Source organism: Artemia franciscana, chromosome 17 (assembly GCF_032884065.1).
Source record: "Artemia franciscana chromosome 17, ASM3288406v1, whole genome shotgun sequence".
NCBI classification, from domain to species: domain Eukaryota; kingdom Metazoa; phylum Arthropoda; class Branchiopoda; order Anostraca; family Artemiidae; genus Artemia; species Artemia franciscana.
In genome coordinates, this window is record NC_088879.1 from 10,591,424 (window position 1) to 10,613,347 (window position 21,924).

Here is a 21,924-nt window from a genome sequence, read left to right on the forward strand (position 1 = left end):
TACTGTTTTTAGTCTTTTTAGCACTGTCACTAATTTTTCCTCACAAAACAAATCTTCTTTCATATTCAAGGTATCATAAACTTTTTCATTTTCCTCTATATATTTTCCTACAACTCTATCACGGTTTAGCATATTCTCAAAAATGTTCTGCCCATTTCTCTTTAACTCTTTCTTTATCACTAATTGTAGCGCCATTCCTATCTTTAACCTGGACAAGTCAAGATTGACTACTCCCTCTCAATTTATTAACATGCAAGTACAGTATTTTATCATTATGCTGTCTAGCTGCATCTTCCAGTTCCACAGTGTTTTTATACATGGCCTCCGCTTCACACGTCCATAGTTCATAAGTTAGTGATTTCTCCACTTTCTTTACATTCCTCTTGTTTTGATATGATCTATCACTCACATAATTATTGTACAAGCCCATTCTTTTCTCTATTAAACATAAACCTTTTCTACGAATATTCCTAGCTTGTCTTCAACATTGTCAAATTTCAAACTCCCCAGTTTAGTATTCAACTGCTCCTGGAAAATATCTCTCCAATTTTCATTCTAGAGTCTACTAACATCACAACTTCCCGGGAGGTAGTTACCCTTCCGAAATTTCAGCTTTAAATTAACCCTAATTACTACTAGATGACGATCTTTACTTTTAACATCAATAATAGCACTCATGTGTACCCTAGAACCTGGTATTGATTCTGCCAGTCTTTGATTTACAAAAACATAATCAAAAGCTTGGCTGTCTTACCCTCACTTGAATGTCATGTTAACTTATGGACCGTTTTATGACCAAATATTGTATGGGTTGTAAGTAGATTGTTATACGTACAAAATTTCTGCAATCTGCAACCATTACAGTTTTCTGTTTTTCTTACTCTTTGCCCATCCTAATCATTAATCATAAATCAATACTTCATAAACGTATGATCATAAACAATCAAGGAATAGTCCAACGATCAGATGACAAAACTTCTGGGTTCCCATTCCAAAAACCGGAGGAAGGGTTGTAACTTATGCCCCAAAGGCACATAGGGCTCTTAAGGAAATGGTAAATGTATAAACTTCGGAGGGGACTCAAATAATTTAAAACGGAAAGTTTTGTTTCACGTTTTAAAAGTAAAGTAATCTGATGGCAACTAGCCTCCCCCTCCACCGAATTCAAGGCCATAAGGCATAAATTTTTTTCCCAGAAGCACTTCATATGGAAAGGATGATCTTATAAACTTCGGAGGGTGACGTTCTATTGGAAATCGAAAGTTATAGTGCCCTTTTTAGGAGTCAAAAGTCATCGGAGGGCAAATAGCACCCACGCTATTTTTCCTCCAAATTCATCAAATAAAAATTTTGATCTTACTATAAGGATTAGATTACGAAATCTTCGGAGTGACAACGAACCCCCAGGGCACAGGAGTAGGCATTATAAGTTATGCCCTAAGGGGAAGTATGGTTTTTACGGAAGGGGTGCTTGTATAGGCTGCAGACGGGGGTCATTTGATTACAAATTGAAAGTTCTAGTTCACTTTTAAGAGTCAATAGAGATGGGGAATCAACTAGCTCCCTGCCCTTTTTTCTTCAAACCCATCCAATAACAGTTTCGAGATGGTTATGTTATTGAAAATATTCAAGCATCAGATAGAAAAACTCCAGGGTCAACACAACGCCCTAGAGACCAGCGGCAAGTGTTTAAATTATGCCCCGGGGGTATTTAAGGTTTTTGTGCAAGAGGTAGTTGTATAAAGTTCAGAGGTAGCTCATTTGATTGGAAATTTATTTACCTTTTTAAGAGTCAAAAGTGATCGTAGGGCACCTACCCCTCCCCCAAGTTATCTCTCCCCAAATGCATCTGATCAAAACTTCGAGACTCCATTTTTGTTTAAAACTATTTAAAATTATTTAAAATTTTATAACAAAAACTCGGATCAACAAACCCCTCCAGAGCCCGAGGAAGTCTTGTAAGTTATGCCCGGGGGGGGATAGATAAGCTTTTATCTAAGGAATAGCTGTATAAACATTTGATGTGGATCATTTGATTGGAAATTGCCATTTCTATTTACCTTTTTAGGAGTCATCATAATTGATCGGCGGGCATATATCCCCCCACCCTCTTTTCCCCAAACGTCTGGAGTAAAAATAAGGTTGACACAGGATCGTTTGGCCTAATTCCATGTTGTTCTTCACGCAGGTGAGGATGAAAGTAAGTTTGAAGTAACCTTAGTATTATGTATGAGAAAAGCTTCTCCGAGATTGAGCAAAGACTGATGACTCTGTAGTTGTTGCATTGGCATCTCCTTTCATGAAGAGTTTGACTATAGTTCCCGTTCTTCATACTCCGGGGAACCTTTCGGTCTGCCGAAAGAGTAAAAAGAAGGACAACCAGAGAGTCAGGTTTTGTCTCAGGTCTAACTTGATCATTTCCACTATAATGCGGTATGTGCCGGGAATCTTCCCTTCTTCAGTTTTTAGCTGCAGAGAGTATCTTATTGGCTGTCGGCTTGTCGTCACTGATGCTGAGATTGAAGAGTGGCTGGTCTGGTAAATCAGGTTGAACTAAAGGTACAGATGATTTAATACAATTTCAAAATAACTGGCCCATCGTTCCTTTGGCTCTTTCACTTCTATCAGAAACTTCCCTGCTTCATTCTCTACTTGGCATTCGTGTGAACTTGACTTGCCTAGAATTTTTTTCGTAAGAAGATACACTGTTCGTGTGTTTTCATGGCTTGCTCCTACTTCAGACGGCCTAGCCTTTTCAGTCACGTATTTCCGTCTCTTGGACCTGGTAATTTTTGTTTACTTTTATATTAGCTTCTTCGTACGCAAAGTTCTTGGTCGACATCAATTCACCATTTTCTTGAAATTTGCCTTGAGGTCCTTGTGGATTTCCACAGTTGTTTAACCGGTTTTCTAAACCCGACAGTTTATTTTGCCATATCCGTAGAGTTTTCGCAAATGGTTTCCCAGGCTCCCTCGATGTCTTCTGGTAGATCAGCAAGGGATTCAAATCTACCAAACAGTTTTATACCAAACGAAAATCAAACTCCCTTGTCACTTAGCTTGTCTGCGTCAGAACGTGCAGCCGTTGTATTCGAATATTTGACTTCAGTTTGAAATTCAGTGCATTTACTACCAGTTCGTGATCTAGACCTATGTCGGCATTTCTGAAAGTTTGAACGTCTTTTAAGATCATCCACCATCTCTGGGAAATCAAGAAATAGTCGATTTTATTTTTAGTGGTTTTATCCGGGGATACCCAGCCGTATTCATAATTTTTTTATGTTGCAAGAGCGTACCGACAATTAGTACATTGTTTTCCATGGCAAAAATGACAAGTCGAGCACCATTTTCGTGTATGTTGCCAACTCCGTGACATCCTATACTTTGAGGGTAGTAGGATCTGTCTTGGCCAGATATTCCATTAAGGTTTTCTGTGACGCAGGTGACGTCACTAATCAGAATAGGATCAATCAATAATTAGAGGGTATCACAGAACTCGCCCTTAATGGCGTCGTCAGCATCATATATGGGTGCATAGCACACTATCAACGACAATTTACCGTCAGAAACAGGTCTTACACATAAAATTCTTTCATTGGTTGGTTTCCATGGGCAAAGTGCCTTTGTATCTTTTGGACCAAATATTGCTGAGGCTAAAAGTTACTCTCAGTTTATCCACTGTATAGGACTTTAAACATCGTGTGGTCGGCACTGATTTTTTTTACTCACAGCAGCCAAGACTATAAGAAAAATCATGAGAAAATAGAAACAATCCTGAGTTTTCATAGGTAGGGGGGAACCAGGAGACCTATCCTCTCCTTATGTGCCAGCCCTAAGAGTTGCATACATAGGAATAAAAGTTAAGTCTATTTTAATATGAAGTATCTGTTGGAGATATTCTAAAAACTAAGTATAAGTCATGAATGAAGATCAAGACTACATTACCTCATAATCTGCATTTCTGTATACTTGAACGGTTTAGGTTTCCCACCACCCCAAACACCAAGAAAATATTCCGCAATCATTGAATGGAAATAGATTGATTGATCTTCTTCACTGAAATATCGTTCCAGAGCTGTCTCCCGGAATTGCCTGAAATAAAAACACAAATATGACAGCTGTTTTATTACAAACTATTTCGTTCATACTCGTTCGTTACGAGAATCGTAGAAAATATTTCATTCTAGGAGTAGAAAGGAGTCAGATTAAGAAATAAATTCAATCTTTCATTCTAGGCAAATGTTTAGTACGTTTAAATCCAACTAGTTGCCAAGTTGCATCCTTGTCAGGTGAGATTCTAAAATTCTTGTGACAATGTTTTATATTTTAAGAAAAAAAAATTATATTGAAATTATATTGTGTAAACAAAACTGATTGTCTAGGTTAGACATAAATCGGTCTTCAGTCATGTGTATTAATTGCATAAATTTAGGGTGCAAGTGATGATAATGATGAAAAAAACTATCAGAATCTCTATGCATATTAGCATAGGTTTTGAGCTTAATTTCGGAACTGAAGTGACTTTACACCGACCTAAATAATACCTTAGAGAAATCAAGTGCCCCAAGGCAACTTAGATAGCATGGAATCAAACCCCAAGTCAGAACCAAGGAAATTTAAGATGGATCGAATTCATTATTTTAAATAAGCACGCAAATTCTATTGTTTAACCTTTATCTTACCCTTCTATGATAACTCAAATCCAGGACTTACACAAATATTTTAAGCTGAAGGTACAAAGTGTGTTTGCCTCAATGGCCACCCAGCTCTCTCTCTCTCTCTCCTTAATTTTTTTTCGGGAAAGAAAGGTGTGCTGAACCTTCCCTGAGCCACCATGAACTCAGGCCGTGGCTCTTCCAACATCCCTCTGTACCTTCTTCTGTCACATTATAAGCAAAAAGGTAGGCATGTTGCAGCTTGTTTGAGGCGTGCAAGGATTGTTATCAATTGGTATGATCAGAGAAACAAAGGGGTGCCCTTCCACCCCTTGTACCACCAAAAAGGCAGTAGAAAGTAAAAAGGTGTGTATGTTGTCAACCTAAATAATGGAGGTTGGTGTGTGAGCCTAAATATCGAAAATATTCAATCTATTTGACTGGGTACAGAAAGTAGACACGTCCAGCAACACCCTTTGTCCTTGCATTTTTTTTTTTTTTTTTCAGAAAAGTAGTCATTTTACACATCATTGAAGTAAAACCGTGCAAGGAAATTAATCTATTTCATGGAGTGTAAAAAGTAGGCAAATAACCCTCCAACATTCCTCAGCCCTTTGTCTTTTTCAGGCTCGACATGGATTGAAATTAAAGTCTGAATATGCAGATAAAATTCTAAAATGCTTATAGGTAAGATGTAAAATGTTTCTTCAGAACTTTCATCATACGGGAACAATACACACATCAATGGATAGCAGCAAAAATGAATACATTCAGACCTGTGATACCAATTTTGGACAGATACGCCATCTGCCTCTCGTTCGCTTAAGTAATTGGGCAGATCATTCTTTATTCTAGTCCAAAGAAGCGGTGGAATTCGTCTGACCGGTGGCATGTGATATTGATATACGTCATCTAAAACAATATCGTCTAGTGAAATGAGATCTTCAAGCTCAGTTTCTGATAAGCCACTCTTCGAGGCTGTTATGTAAGCAAGCGCGTGAAAGACCAATTGACGTCCATGCTGAAAAACAACAAAAATAACAATATAACGTCTGAGCTAAATTTGTAGTCAAGACAGATTAGTACGTAGACAATTAAAACTGTTAAGTTCGTCCATTTCTATTTGCTCTATTCTTTTTTTTTAATATGTAATATTTTGCAATTCAGAGTTAAGTCTGACGTTTAGATCCCAAAAACGTTTTGGCTAATCCAGCTGAAAGGAGTTCTTTTGACTCCCAAATAGAATTATGAGATAATTTTGCCCAGCATACGGCTGTAAAAGAATGACATGGAAATTTACGCTGTGTTAAAGAGACTCATTCTTTCTAGATTTTTTGGTTAAAAGAAAAACACACAAAAAACATAGTCAGTATTTCTGAGGACAATTATTTAGAACTTCCCATTTCTAGCTCTATTTTTGCCACTTTCTTTCAATTCCTCCTTGTCCTAATCACTCATACTTAAAGTGCATGGAAATTTACGCTATGTTGAAGAGACTCATTCTTTCTAGATTTTTTGGTTAAAAGAAAAACACACAAAAAACATAGTCAGTATTTCTGAGGACAATTATTTAGAACTTCCCATTTCTAGCTCTATTTTTGCCACTTTCTTTCAATCCCTCCTTGTCCTAATCACTCATGCTTAAAGTATAGCCCAATTAAGGAAAAAAAAAACACGAAAAACTATTAGCGTGAACAAACACATACAGAGTTATGTAGCTATTGTAATTCTTGTAAGCCCATCAAATACATAAACTGTATTCATAAGAATATATGAAAAAAACAATAAAAGCACCGGTAGTGACATGTATTAATAGCCTAATTGTAGACACTATTCTACACAGGCAGTAGTAAAAGAACCGAAAAAGCTAAAAGTTTCTTCCGGACCATCGCGAATTCTGAATATCTTATTTTAAAACCTGGATGTTAATAAAATAAAATATTTCTAGCTAATCTTTAAACCATGTCCGAATTCAGGCGTTTCTGATGAGACTTAAATATTAGTTTAATTTCACAGAACAATATTCGCCAATAGGCTTCGGTCACAAGAGGTAGTGGCAAAAGTGCCACGAAGGTGAGCTGACAATCATATAGCTGGTGGCTATTAACTAATTTACATCAGGCAACATTGTAAGCTAACAAAGTGCTATACACGCTACCCAAAACAAACAATGCAAAACAACAATGACCATACCGCCAGGGGTTCAACTTCTAATTACCGTGTGGCCGTACACATCATACTCTTAAAAATACCTTCACAAACGACAGGGTGATATATCGAACTAATATTATGATAAAACAAAAAAAATACAGAAGGTCTTACTTGTATTTCAATTTTTTGAAAAAGCATCATGATGGAATCAATTACACCTAATGCAAGATGAGTATCCTGAAGCTTCGTGTAAGATCTCCACCTAAAAACTTCTGCAAAAACTAACTTGATAAATATAGGTAAAGAGCAATGACGGATCGCATTTTTCACAATTTCCCATTGGTGTTGCACAAGGTCTCGGCGGGCTTCTGATAGCCATCGACGAATAATCTATAAAAGAAGGGTGGAATTACTTTAATAAAGTCCTACTTCAGTAAATCCTATGGAGCTGAAGAACCGTTGTCCTTGAACCCAGTTCTGTCAAGTATAAATGATAAAATTTACTATCAACTAGACCAATCGACATATTTAATAATATAGTGAAGACTACATTTATTCAAAATAAAACTGAATTGAAAAATAAGCAGTACTTGTCAATGAGATTTGTCTAGGTAAACTTGAAAAATTGAACAGGAAAATCAGCCTTCTTAGATCCCTCACAAACTTGAAGTCAAATAAAAGATGATACTGCTTATTCTTAAACTTTTAAAGGCTTATTTTACTGTTTGAAAGTGAATTTTAAGGAGAAAGAAGAACCATGCTGGCAAAAACTTACCTCAATGGCCAAGTCAAACCCTAGGGCTTTGATTTCAATGAAATTATCTTGTGCATCAATTATTCTTCGCAAAAACTGGTAATCCCTTGAAAGTTCGAGCTTAGCTGGCTCGTATGAGCATGACGCTACAACCTAAAGCAAAACAATATATAAAATGTGAAGTTATTGAACAAATTCACTGTCGATAAATATTTGCTTTATTTTTCCAAATTTATTATTTTTAAGGGTCGTTAGAAGATGATTTGTACCCCTCCCACCCCAAGATTATTCCGTATCGTAAAACCTTGTGGTGTTTTTAGTGACATCTTAAAAATGACTCCCAACTGAGGCTGTCCAAAAGGCAGACCTGAGTGCACCCATTTACAGAAAATAAAATCCCTAAAATTGCATTGGTCTGCCAGAATCCTTTATTTATTACCAATCCTAAAATTTTAGCCCCTCGTCCTATGACTTCAAAACAGTTGAGAAATACTTTATTGAACTTTTTAAAAACTGCAGTCTTTTATTACACTGTTAAAAAATATTGGATTTCTGACAAAATTTTCTGCTGGAATTTATACCAGTAAAAAGGAATCAAATTTTCTGTTGGAACTGTGATTCGTGTTTGAAGTTCAAAGATTATTAAAAATATTAAGGTTTATATACTTTTCAGTAGAGAAAATATAATTCTCAACGTAAATAGGTTTTATTAATCTAAATGGTTTGGATTTCAATAGTAGATTAAAAATTTTTACCTATCATATCAAATTTGACTATGGTGGCATTTAAAACAATATGTTCAATAGAAATTCAAAACAGATATTGGAATTATAACAGAAAAAGCGGAAGGTAAATATATTTTTACATTGAAAGGGCTTCAACCTCCTTTTCCGCAAACGCACACAAAGAAATTTATCCACGGAGATTTCTAGCTTATAATTTATATTTTTGAACAGTTAAAGAATGTTGCAGCAATTTTATATCTCATTTTACTTAAAAATTAGTTACAGTATATTAATAAAGGATAAAAACTCATTTTCTGTTGTTTCTAAAAAAAAAGACAGAAATGGTGTAAATTTAAAATCATGTATCACAGAATCATTTCTTTAGTAGGATTAAAAAAAAATTGTTTTTTCTTAACTGAAAGTAAGGAGTAACATTAAAAGTTAAAACGAACAGAAATTACTCCGTATATGAAATGGGTTGTCCCCTTCGCAATCCCTCGCTCTTTACGCTAAAGTTTTTAATTGTTTTAAAAAATAGAATTGTGGCAAAAATTCAAACTTTAGCGTAAAGAGCGAGGGATTGTGGAGGGGACAACCCGTTTCATATACGGAGTAGTTTTTGTTCGTTTTAAGTTTTAATGTCACTCCTTACTTTTAGTTAAACAAAACTATTTTTTTTATTTAATTTCTGAACGTTTTTGAATTAATGCATGTTTTATTTTGGCTCTCCGCATATTCCGCACAATTATTAAAATGAAATTGGCATATTAATTCTTTTTTGGCTAAATGGCTTTTTCTTAATTTTGATCGGAAGATTTTGAGAAAAAAGGGGTGGGGAAGGAGGCCCTCCAATTTTTGGTTACTTAAAAAGGCAACTAGAACTTTTAATTTTTAACGAACGTTTTTATTAGTAAAAAATATACGTAACTTAAGAATTAACTTACGTAACAAACTTTTGTATTCTTATATTTTTATTGTGCATATGAGGGGGTTTGTCCCCTCGTTAATACTTCGCTCTTTACATTAAATCTTAAGTTTTGTCCTATTCTTTAAGAATGACCCCTGGATCAGAAAGGCCGTAGAATAAATAGTTGAAATTACTAAAAATACTTTAGCATAAAGAGCGAGGTATTTATCTCCTCCTAAATACCTTGCTCTTTATGCTGAAGTATTTTTAGAGCCCTCATTTACGTAATAATAATCTCTGTTCGTCTTAAGTTTTAATGCTACTCCTTACTTTCAATTGAAAAAACTTTTTCGTGTCTATTTTTTCATTGTTTTTTTTTTAATAGTAACGCTAATTTGATGAAACTTACATGTTTAAAATCAGCATGAAAATCCGATTCTTTTCATATATCTTTTAGCATCAAACTTCCGTTTGTTAGAGTTTTGTTTACTATTGAGCCGGGTCGCTCCCTACTACAGTTCGTTACCACGACCTGTTTGATTGATTAGGTTTCGGTTGGAAACCAATGTTTTCATAAACCACGGTGGTGGCTCAAAATGTATGTCTCTGAGCGAGAGAAGGACCAGTTTTGGCTTATATCAGAATTTGGTTATTATGGACAGGGTAAATTTATAGCAAACCATATAACTGGCTTTCGCATAAAGTGAATATACCACTCGATGCCTTTTTTGTGCTCTTTACGAATATAATAATCGCTTCTACCTTAAGTTCAGATTTAAGCACTTTTTAATCTAGCATAACCCAACCTAACCTAAGCTAACCTTATTATAAATAATTTTAGCACTGAGAAAATGTAGTATTATTTTGTCGAAAACGGCGCGGAGAAAACGTGGAATTATTTTGTCGGAAACGACGGATAACTTGTACTTCAATTGGAAATTCGTCATTTTTAGAGCTTAAAAAGTGCTTAAATTTGAATTTGTGGTAGGAGAGATTATTATATTCGTAAAGAACATGCAAAAAGGCATCAAGTGGTATGCTTACTTTATTGGTAAGTCAGTTATATGAGCTATCAAAATTATTTGAAAATTCGTCATTTTTAAGAGCTAAAAAGTGCTTAAATCTAAATTTAAGGTAGAAGCGATTGTTATATTCGTAAAAAGCATAAAAAAAGGTATCGAATGGCATAATCAATTTTTGCGAAGCCAGTGTTATGGCTTACTATAAATTTACCAAGGAGAGTCCCTGGCTGATTTAATAGCCAGTTGTGATGAGATAGACGTAACCCAAGTGGTTGTGGAAGCATTATTTCTGTGATATTTCCGATTGCCATGGATATTGCCTATGGCTTATATTTATTGTTTGTTAATTAGGGCGCCATCGTTAATGACACATCACCAAATTTGTTGTTTTTACGCGTAATTGAGTAGCCTTTTTGAAACCGAACTTATTTATTATTCAAACAATCGAAGATCCAATAAAGATCTGGAAAATAGACATGTTTGTTCTTCAACATACTGAAATTTTAATTCTGGTTTCTATATCCAATATTTTTGTCACTCAACAAGCAGGAAACTCGATTATAAGGGAATTCTAATAAGGCTTTTAACATTCAATTCCAACAATGTCCAGCTGTTACAATTGTAATTTTTTGTTGATAAACATTACAAACAATTTTTGTTGAATCCAATTACCGATTGATGTTCAAAATAACAAAAGTTCAAACAATCAAGAATGAAGTTCAAGTTCAAGTTCAAGTTCCTTTTATTACCAATATCCATCCATTTATAAACAAAAAATATCCCAAAGGGCTCAATGGCCCGTTATTTGGGAAAAAAAAAACAACAAAACAAAACATAAATAACTATTAATTACATTCACACTTAAAATATATTTAGAGTCTACTCACCAATCCTCACCCGAGTACAACCGGTCTCCGCACCACCTACTTACAAAAAATAAATAAAAAAAAAAAAATATATATACATCGAGGATCCAACACTCACACCACCCAAATCTAAATAAATAAATTCAATCTAAATAATTAAATAAATAAATTAAATCTTGATAACTAAACAATATAAATAACTGATCAATATTATAATTTAAATTATTTTTTTTTGATTAAAAAATTCTTCAACCGTTTCTTGAAGGATCCTATGGTACAGGACCGTCGAATCCCAACAGGAATGGAATTCCAGGCACGTCCGACAGCAACTATCAGACCAAAGTCCGAGCGCACTGCAGGGGTGGATGGCACTAGCACATCATCCTTGTTTCTAGTTTCATAAGGACTGACATTTCGAACAATTTCAAAAAGCCCGGAAAAACTTGATGGAAGGTCTCCACGAAAATACTGAAATGCAATGAAAGAGAGGTGTAATGTATGAATATCTTTAATCTTCAGAGGTTCAACAGAAATATGGGTGGTAGACTGAAGAACTTTTGCTGCTTTCAGTTGGAGATTATGTAAAGGTGTAAGTACAGATGGAAATGTTGACATCCACACTGACGAGCAGTAGCATAAATAAGGGTAAATAAGAGAGAAATATAATAGACGAAGGATAGAGAAAGGAAAGACTCGCTTCAGCTTTCGAATAATTCCAAGGCCTCGAGAAACCTTTAATCTCATTGACTCAGTATGCCGTTTGAAAGATAGATTTTCATCCAGAAGTATCCCAAGGAATCGAATAAACCGGTCAGCTGGGCGGGATATGGATCCCTTAGATGTTTTAAGCTCTGTCACTGTAGGGCAGCTTTTGCCTATGCGGGAGAATATAAGAAGAAACGATTTTTTTACATTCAAAGCTAACAAATTTGCATCAAACCAACGATATATATTTTCTGCCATCAATTGTAGCTTGAGGATAAGAGATGATTCATCAGGTGCTGCAGCCCCCAGGGTGGTGTCGTCGGCGAATGCAAAGAGTTCTTCATGTTGACCAGGCGTATCCAAGGCTTCAACCACAGCATCTCCTTTCTGGCACAAATGACAACAGAAATCAGATGAAGAAATCTAAAACAGAAATCTAAGATTCATTTCTATTAGTAATATATAGTAACTATATAGTAGAGTTGAGAGAAAGAGTCAAACTTTAGCGTAAAGAGCGGGGCGTTGAGGAGGGAACAGCCCCTTCCATATACGGAGTAATTTCTGTTCGTTTTAAGTTTTAATGTCGCTTCTTACTTTCAGTTAAAAAGAAACTCGTTTTTTTTTTAATTTAATTACCTTTAATTAAACAAGATGCGAAACAGTTGCACTAGGAAGACTATCTGATTGACTCGAGACAAACAGCGGATTAATACTAGGGGTTTTGGGGAGATGATCGTGGAGTTGACAATCGAAAGAATGCAAAATTAATGGATGATGTAACAGATCAGTTGATGGGTGAGTAGTTTCATGAATAAGATCCCTCAATTCAGTACTAACCGAGTAGACAGTATATGAAATTAGTATACAATGAAAAAAGAGCTACATAGTACCATTAGGGCAAATATATACTAAAGAAAACTGACCTGTTTCACTGGATAATTGAATTATGCAGGCCTATCTTAATTTTGACAAAATTTCCTGCAGAAACTAAATTTCAGTTAAGGGGCAAACTTATGTCTGTGGGGAGCGGGAGAGTTGCCCCCCCCCCCCATTCCTTACATACAGTTCGTTACTACGAACGGTTTAGTCCGGGGTCGGGTTTAATCATTTGGACTGTATTTATTTCGTTGCTCTTTCACAATGGCTTTAAGGATGGTTAATTTGTATGGGACAGGATGAGAATTTGATTTTTTTTTTCCCAACCAATTACCCCTCTCATTCTCCTCGATTACTATTTGCCCTAATCAACAATTCCAAGCATGAACAATTTTTATGATTATGTTTAGGTGGAATTATGTCGTTTTGTGTTGGATACTCATTGAAAAATCAGTTTTCTCCTATCTTGTCTCCCAGGATTTTCTTTTTAATTTACGCAATGGTTACCCTCATTGTTGTTATCCAATACATTGGTGGATCTAGACATGGAAGAGGGGGACAGTGCTTGTATTTATATTTTTACACTCCAGTGGTATACCTACCCCCTTCCACCGATTATGAGGCAAAAAACTAGTACAGATTAAAAACCAAACTGAATTTTTAATCCGAACAAAAACTGAATCATCCCCCCACCAGTTTTGATACGGGGTTGGATTTAATCTTTTGGACTGTATTTATTTCGTTGCTCTTGCAAATGGCATTAAGAATGGTTGTTTTGTATGGGAGAGGATGAGAATTTGACTTTTTTTCAGACCAATTATCCCTCTCTCATTGTCCTCGATTACTGTTTGACCTCTTCAACCATTTCAGGCATGAACAATTATTATGATTATGTTTAGGTGGATGAACATGTCGTATTATGTTAAATGCTCATTGAAAAATAAGTTTTCTCCTATTTTGTCTCCTAGGATTTTCTTTTTAATTTACGCCATCGTTACCCTCATTGCTGTTATCCAATCCATGAGTCGTTCTAGACATGGAAGAGAGGGACAGTACTTGTATTTATATTTTACACTCCTATGGTATACCTACCCCTTTCCACCGATTATGAGGCCTAAAACCAGCATTGATTAACAAGAGATAAGAGCTCATATGGCACTTGTGACGAGGTCGGACCAGCCAAGTATCATATGGTTTGAGCTCCAGCAAAATTTTAAGAATTGATAGATTGGTTTAAAAGGAAAATTGAAGGCTTAATGCCGGTCTTGATTTAAAATAAGAGCTCTGAGTCACGAGGTCTTTCTAAATAAAAGCACAAGATCCTTCTATATATTTACTTTCATAAAGATCTGACCACCCTTCCATAAGTTACAAATACCTGTTTTTTCTAATTTTTCCGAATTACTCAATACTCCCCCCCCCCCCCAGCTCCACCAAAGATAGCAGACCCAGTCCGGTTATGTCAGTCATGTATCTTGGAAATGTTTTTATTTTTCTTACCAAATTTCATCCTAATCTCTCCGCTTTAAGTGTTTTCCAAGATCCCCCCCCCCCAATGACGCTAGATCCGGTTGGGATTTAAAATAAAAGATTTGAGTTACTTGGTCCTTCTAAATATGAAATTTCATCAAGATCTGATCACTCCTTCGTAAGTTAAAAATACCTCATTTTTTCTTATTTTTCAGAATTACCCCCCCCCCCTAACTCCCCCGAATAGAGTGGATCCGTTCCGGTTATGCCAATCACGTATCTGGGACTTCTGCTTATTCTTCCCACTATGTTTCATCCCGATTCCTCCACTCTAAGCGTTTTCCAAGATTTTAGGTTCTCCCCCGACCCCCCCTCCTTTAATGACTGGATTCAGTCGGGATTTACAGTAAGAGATCTGAGTTATAAGATCCTTCTAAATAAGAAATTTTATTAAGATCTGATCACTCCTTCGTAAGTTAAAAATACTTATTTTTTTCAGATTTAACACCCCCCCCCCCAACTCCCCCAAACAGAGTAGATCCATTCCGGTTATGTCAATCACGCATATACGACTTCTGCATACTTGTTCCACCAAGTTTCATCCCGATCCCTCCACTCTAAGCGTTTTCCAAGATTTTAGGTCCCCCCTCCAACTCCCCCAAATGTCACCAGATCTGGTCGAGATATAAAATTCAGCTCTGAGACAAAATATCCTTCTAAATATCAAATTTCATTAAGATCCGATCACCCAATCGTAAGTTAAAAATACCTCATTTTTCCGATTTAAGCGTCCCCCCATCTCCCCCCCTCAGATGTTCGAATCAGGGAGAGGACAATTTCTAATTTAATCTTGTCTGGTTTCTGATACGCCTGCCAAATTTCATCGTTCTAGCTTACCTGGAAGTGCCTAAAGTAGTAAAACCGGGACCGACAGAATTTGCGATCGCTATATGTCACTTTAGTGCCATAAAGACCAAACTAAATTCTTAATCCGAACAAAAACAGAATCCTCCCCTCCCAGTTGAAAACTGCAACCGAAGAAAACAACCATGAAGAATGTTTCTACTGATATTCCCTAGTCCAAGGGATAATCCCAACTCTTACAACGGACAAATTTTACAGACAATTCCAACCCAGCTGAAAATTTAACCGTACAATATCCCCAGAACTCTTCCACATGGAAAAATTTAGATGGCAAAGAGAAAGTGAGACAAATCAGAACTGTATATAAGAAGAAGTATGTTTTTTTTTTATTTACGGAATGGTTACCCTCATTGTTTTAATCAAATACATAGGCGGTTCTATAACTTCGCAATGGGAGGTGGGGTTCTTGCATTTTATATTGCTACACTATTGCAGTGTATCTTCCTCCTCCCGCAATTAAATTCCACTTAAAAATGTGTCATACATCCTAGCGTCGGGTATGTTTCCAACCAGGGATTATAAAGTGGAGTAACGTAAAACAGCACAAGCATAGGTTTAAAATTAACTATTTAATATAGATAGGTTTAAAATTAACTATTCTAATTTAAACCTGAAAATTTGGAATACACTATATAGAAAAGATCTACATTTGAAAGTTAATTTAAACTTTGTGGCTTTCAATCACACCCTGCAAGAGTTCAAAGCGCAAAAACGTAAAAGCGCAAAAAAAAACAACATTCATTCATATTCTTGGCCATGTTCAGGACTTTAAACATGGACTTATCACTAAAAGACACTAATCCCTGACAAATATACTGAACATTGTTTAAGATAAGAAAATAGCATTAGATTAAAACCAAGAAGATTTTTATATTAGCACATATGTTATATAGTTTGCATGTGTATGTATTAGTTTGAATAGTCAAACCAAACTTAATTCTAAGAGAAACTTCCACAAACAGGGATGGGGCTAATAACTGCAAAGCCTTCTAAAGGCCAAAACTTCATTTGCATTTTATTGAAAGCAGCTTTTATTTTGAGTAGTCTGTTCTGTCGTAATATGAATAAAATAGAAAAATAATCCTAGAATTAACCAGGATTATTGAAAAAAGAACTTAAAAAAGTACACAGACTGCTTAATATATAATGATATTCATTCCTTAAAGTCTCTAAAATTTTGGAATTATTTACGATATAAAGAAGAGTTTTAAAATATATTTAATTTTTGACAAAGCAAAAATGACGCTCCGGCCTTGAGAAGGGCGTTATCCTTACTCCTATTTGTCATAACTTCAGTCTACTTTAAATTTAATTTGTCTATCTGTTGTAATTTCATTGTTTTTGGTCACGTCTATTTATTGATAGTTACTATTTCTCATTTAGTTAGAATTATTATCTAATTGTTCTTTGGCTTGATATTGGTTTAATTTAACATTTTTTTTTTGGGAAAAAGTTTCTATAAAAACAACTTCTTTCCTAATTTTTCAACATAAAATATTTTTAAGGTGGGGGGAGGGTAATAAAATGAGTATTCTTTGAAAAATGCTTGTTCTTCTTTAAAACAGAACAAACATCGACTTGCTACTAAACTTTCAATTTTCAATTGTATGAGATACCTTTGATGTTTCAACTATGATTCCTTCCATACCAAAGGGCCTGGGAAAAATGATGCATAGAAGCTATCACTCCATGGGTAATAAATAATAATACAGTGCCAATGATGATTTTTTATTTCTAAATCCATCCTTACGGTCAATGGAGGCTTCAACATTGCTCATCTTTGAGCATACTTCATACGCTATTTTTACCTTAACGTGAAACGCATACTTTTCTAAAAATTATCATTAAGCCCTCAAAATATTCTTTAAATTGCTGAAATTTCATATTTATGTCAAAAGCACTATATATTTTGTAAATGAAGACCCGAAGTCACAGTAACAGAAAAATAATCAAAAACATGTTTAATACCTACTGAATCGGGTTGACAAACATAGAATCCCTGGACAAAAGTAGAACGTAAAAACAATTATCTAATGTAATATGAGAATTCCCTCAGTCGCCAGTAAAACCATTAAATAATGATAGCTTTCCTTACAACTCGCCATTTAAACACCATATAAGCGACATTCTGATGCTTCCATAGCAAAGTCAAAATATCCCAAATTTAGCGCAATTCCTAACATGCAAATGACATAAATAATAATAATAGTCAGCGTACGCAGTCAGCATACTTGCCTTAAATTTGAGTGAATTTTGTCTTTAACATACTAAAGAGTAAAAAAACAAGTTAAACTTCTTAATGACTGGAAAACACGGCAACTTTGTTAGGGTCGATAAGTAGTAACTTAGTAGTTACTTTGTAGTAACTACTTAGGTACTTAGATACTACTTAGTAGTATCTTTACATCAGAAACGTTCTTGGGGTTAGTGGTACCCAGGGTTCAAACATAATCAAAAATAGCCGAATAAAAAGAGAAAAATATGATGAATGTGTTCACCCCCTCCCAGTCACAGCACCCAAGGCAGCTCGCCTCAGCCCTTCCCCAGTGAATGAATATTTTTCACCACTTTTTACCTTTATTTTACTTATGATTATTACAAATAATATATAGAAAGAGCAATATAGAAAGCGCCGCATTTTATTCTTTTCTGGTTAAACTTGAATCTTTCAACGGATCATCAGATTCTATTTTAGCCTATTTTCAAGTTTTATAATAATTTTTATAAAAACTAATTTAAAAACTTTATCCAAAGAATAAGTTTTTCAAGGAAAAGTAAAGAAAAATTAGCAAAAATTAAATCAAACAATCTACAAAGCATTAAACTACCTCAAATGACCCTCAATAAATAAATGAAACCCAAAACGAACAGAAATTACGATAAATAACCGATTCAAACTCAAAACGAGCAAAAATTAATACGAATAGGGCTGACAACCCCCATTTTTATCTTTAATATAAAAAATGATAATACTTTTAAGGAATAAATATCAGCATATGTATATTAGACTGACAACGCACATTCATTTATATTCAGTAAAGTGCACATTTACAGAGTAAAGTGCATATAATCTGGACTTGGGAAGCAATGGGGGTTGTCAGTCCTACTCACGTTAGTTTTTGCTTGTTTGAGTTCAAAGAACAATAATAATACATTGTGCCAACATCGTTCTTTACATAGGCGCTGCTATTGCGCAGCTTACGATATAGTTTCATAATAATAGATTCTAGTGGCTATATTGTCTTTAAAGATATCTGACAGATTTAATTGACAAACAATAGCTTCCTTTCGTTTCAATAAAACAATAATTAGGTACTTTCCTTTCTACTACTGCTTATATTCTACTCAACTTTCTGAACAGTTGAGTGCTATATTGTGATCAATCTATCAAATTGTTTGTTCAGGCAAAAAAGATTTTAAATTTAATATACCATGAAATATAGGAAAAAAACAATAAAATTCATATAGGGAAATGTTCTCAACTTTATTGATCGCAGTACACATAGCTCTAATAACTAATCTTTTCTTTTCCTCTTTGAATAAGTGATTTCCAATTTCTACTTCCAAGCTTTCCTCATTATTTAATATTGTCCATCAAAGAGTTCACGGTGTATATCTCTATTCCCTGAACATGGCACTCAAAATCTACTAAAACTTGCCCTTGCACACAAAACTTACAGTTAAATTGCACAAAATATAACTACATTAAAAGTACTTGATTATACTATATCTTCTTAACTGATACAATCAGGCTCAAAAGTATCTATCAAATTTGTCAATTCTTCATTACTTATATAGTTCAATATTTTTTCAGTACATTCATATGGTAACTCAGTATAGGCCTTGAAAAGAAAATTGAAACATCTACTGGCCGGTTCAAGTAACTTATTCCTTTCCATACCCTTTCTGAATTGATTTTTTAGTATGCTAGCATATGATGGAAATTGCGTTTCATATCTTGCTGTTTTTGCAACTTCCACTACGTTTTGATTCTTCATGCATGCTGCTAACGAGCTTGTTCCTTTTACCAAAATGTCGTAAAATGAAATATTGGAATTAGCAATTTTCTCATTCCTCATTTTTGCTAGTTCAATCAAATAATGATCCTGAGTTTCCCTTTCATCTTCAACATCTAAATCAATGTCTTTAGTAATTTCGCTGTACCATCGTAAATTATTTTCACTTACATATAAATTTGCCGTTTTCATTTTAACTATGAGGCAAACAATAAGTTTAACAATTGTTTCCCCTGTTGTTTCCCTCCAATCAATTTTTTCCTTCCAATGAATGTCATCAAGAGCTGTACAACCACTTTTACTCGTAATGTTTATGTCAGAACCATTATCCAGAAGCTCTTTAACCACTTCTATATACCCCTTATACGAAGCATAGTAAAGGGCTGTTCTGCCATAATTATCTTGAGAGTTAACTATGGCACCACATTTTAGCAACAATTTTATAATATACCTGCGAATATCAGAACCACAACGATATATATAATAACAAGAATAATGAAGTGCTGTTTTCCCATCCTTGTCTCTAGAGTTAACTCTGGCACCATGCTTTAGCAACAGTTTTACAAGGTTCACGTGAATATCAGAAAAATAATCATATTTACTATGACAAGCATAATGAAGTGCTGTTTTCCCATTATTAGCTTGAGAATTAACTCTGGCACCATATTTTAGCAACAGTTTCACAGTGTTCTCGTGATGATTTTGACTTGCAATGTGGAGTGCAGAAATTCCATCGTTTTTCTTCACATTCACATTGGCTCCTTTATTCAGAAGCAAATTGCAAATTTCTACATTTCATGTAAGAGAAGAGAGACAAAGAGCTATGTCTCCATTTTTTGCTCCCAGGTTAACATTTGCATTATATTCCAAAATAGTTTCTACAACTTTTGCATTTTGTTTTTGAATAGCAAAATGAAGAGCTGTTTCGCCCTTTATAGTCTGAGCGTCAACATCTGCACCTCTGCTTAGAAGCAGTTTAGCTATTGCGTCCTTAACCTCGGGATTTTTACGTTTATCTATAAAGGCAAACCAATCATCTTGTAAAGCAATAAGGTGTAATGCTGTTTGCCCATACTCATCAGTAGCATTAACATCAGCATCATATCTCAAAAGAACTTCAACAATTTCGACGCATTCCGTTTGAACAGCTTTGAACAAAACCTCAGGACTGTCTTTTACATTAGCTTTATTAACTAAAAGGAACTTAGTAAGGTTTAAATCGGCGTTCTCAGTAGCATAAAATATCGGAGTTTTCCCATTTTCATCTCGGGCATTTATATCTGCTTCATTGCTTATCAATAAGTTAGCCATTTCTTCTTGTTTATCTATAACTGCAATATGTAACGGTGTTCCGTGTCTGCATTCCGTGACAGTGGAATGCCGACACAAAACACCTTTTTCGGATCTGCAAAGACTAAGTAGCGTATTAACATTAGCACCACACTTTAAAAAGTCTTCCACGATCTTGACATATCCTTTTTCAACAGAAGATTGCAACAACTCTGTGTTATTTGCATCTTCGGCGTTTACACTAAAACCGTATTTTAGAAGAGCTTCGACAACCTCTTTAAACTCTCTAGTATTGCTACGCACTGCAGTTTTAAGAGATTCTCTGTTGCTTTGATTATTAATATCTGGACTACACTTCAAAATATCCTTAATAGTCCGTAAACTTCTGTTTTCAACAGCGAGACGTAGTGCAGTTTTACCATTTCTATCCTGATTGTCAACTTTAGCTCCATACCGTAAAAGGAGTTCGACAATGGTTTCTTTTTTATTCAAAACAGCAATATGAAGAGGGGTGTTGCTATCTTCTCCTTTAGCATCAACATTAGCACCACTGTCCAAAAGTAGCTGAACAACTTCTGTACTGCGCCCTTTAGCAGCGCAGTGCAGTGGTGTATATCCTTTGCGCCATGAACAAGTATATACACAATCAACATGGGCTCCATATTTGAGAAGATAATCAACAGTTTCAGAGCATCCTCCAAAAGCGGCAAAATGAAGTGGACTTGCACCATTATCTGTTGTTACATTAACATCAGCCCCTTGCGTCAAAAGAAAATCAACAGTTTCTGGGCATCTTCTAGAAGCTGCTAAATGAAGTGGACTTATACCATAATTCGTTCTTACGTTAACATTACTTCCATGCTTTAGAAGTAATTTGGTCACTTCAACATTTATATCACTGTTTTTTATAGCACAGTGAAGTGGAGTTTCTCCCCGTTTGTTTACTGCGTTAATCCTAGCTCCTTTGTCTAGAATCATTTCAACAACTTCTGTATCACTACTAACAACAGCCAAATGAAGTGGCGTGTTAGAAGGCATGATGTTTTTACTGTTTACTTTACACCCGTAATCTAAAAGTAATTTAGCAAATTATATTTGTCTGTTTAACAAAGCAACACGAAGTAATACATATGCTTCTGACCACCCTTTTGAGTAAGAGAGCCCAAACGAATTGATTAAGTCCCTTGTTCTTTCTAGTCCTCCTTCAGGGACTCCACGAATTAAACTATAGTTAGCATCATAGTTATCTCACATGGCTACTCCACTACTTTTCAACGATTTTTGGGGTATTAGTGGTTAAAACTTCGGAACTTGAATCAAGTCCTCTTTTCTAGATGAATTTTCTTGATTTTCCCTGAAAAAATTACTTTATATTACATAAATAATATTTATTTTAAAAATATAATATTAATATATTAGATAAATATAATATATATATGACTATATAAATTCTTTCTTAAAAACGTTATCGTTTAAAATCTTTCTTAACATGTCTGTAAATTATCGATTAGAGGCAGGGAAACAAGAGGTGGTTAAAACTATAAGGAATAAAAATAAATTTAC

General features: G+C 34.9%; 2 protein-coding genes across 2 annotated transcripts in view; both read right to left on the reverse strand.

The window, feature by feature from the left end:
- The window catches only part of LOC136037859 (NACHT and WD repeat domain-containing protein 2-like), a 50,129-nt gene extending 39,604 nt beyond the window's left edge, over window positions 1-10,525 (reverse strand). Inside the window, exons 1-5 of the mRNA XM_065720709.1 lie at window positions 10,415-10,525; window positions 7,582-7,713; window positions 6,978-7,196; window positions 5,432-5,676; window positions 3,946-4,092 (exon numbers count right to left, since the gene is read on the reverse strand). Coding sequence (XP_065576781.1) covers window positions 3,946-4,092; window positions 5,432-5,676; window positions 6,978-7,196; window positions 7,582-7,713; window positions 10,415-10,525 — 854 coding nt within the window. The remainder of the gene's footprint in view (window positions 1-3,945; window positions 4,093-5,431; window positions 5,677-6,977; window positions 7,197-7,581; window positions 7,714-10,414) is intronic.
- A 4,825-nt stretch (window positions 10,526-15,350) lies between these two features.
- Window positions 15,351-21,924, reverse strand: part of LOC136037864 (uncharacterized) — a 47,743-nt gene continuing 41,169 nt past the window's right edge. Inside the window, 1 exon segment of the mRNA XM_065720714.1 lies at window positions 15,351-21,438. Coding sequence (XP_065576786.1) covers window positions 18,790-21,438 — 2,649 coding nt within the window. The 3' untranslated portion in view covers window positions 15,351-18,789.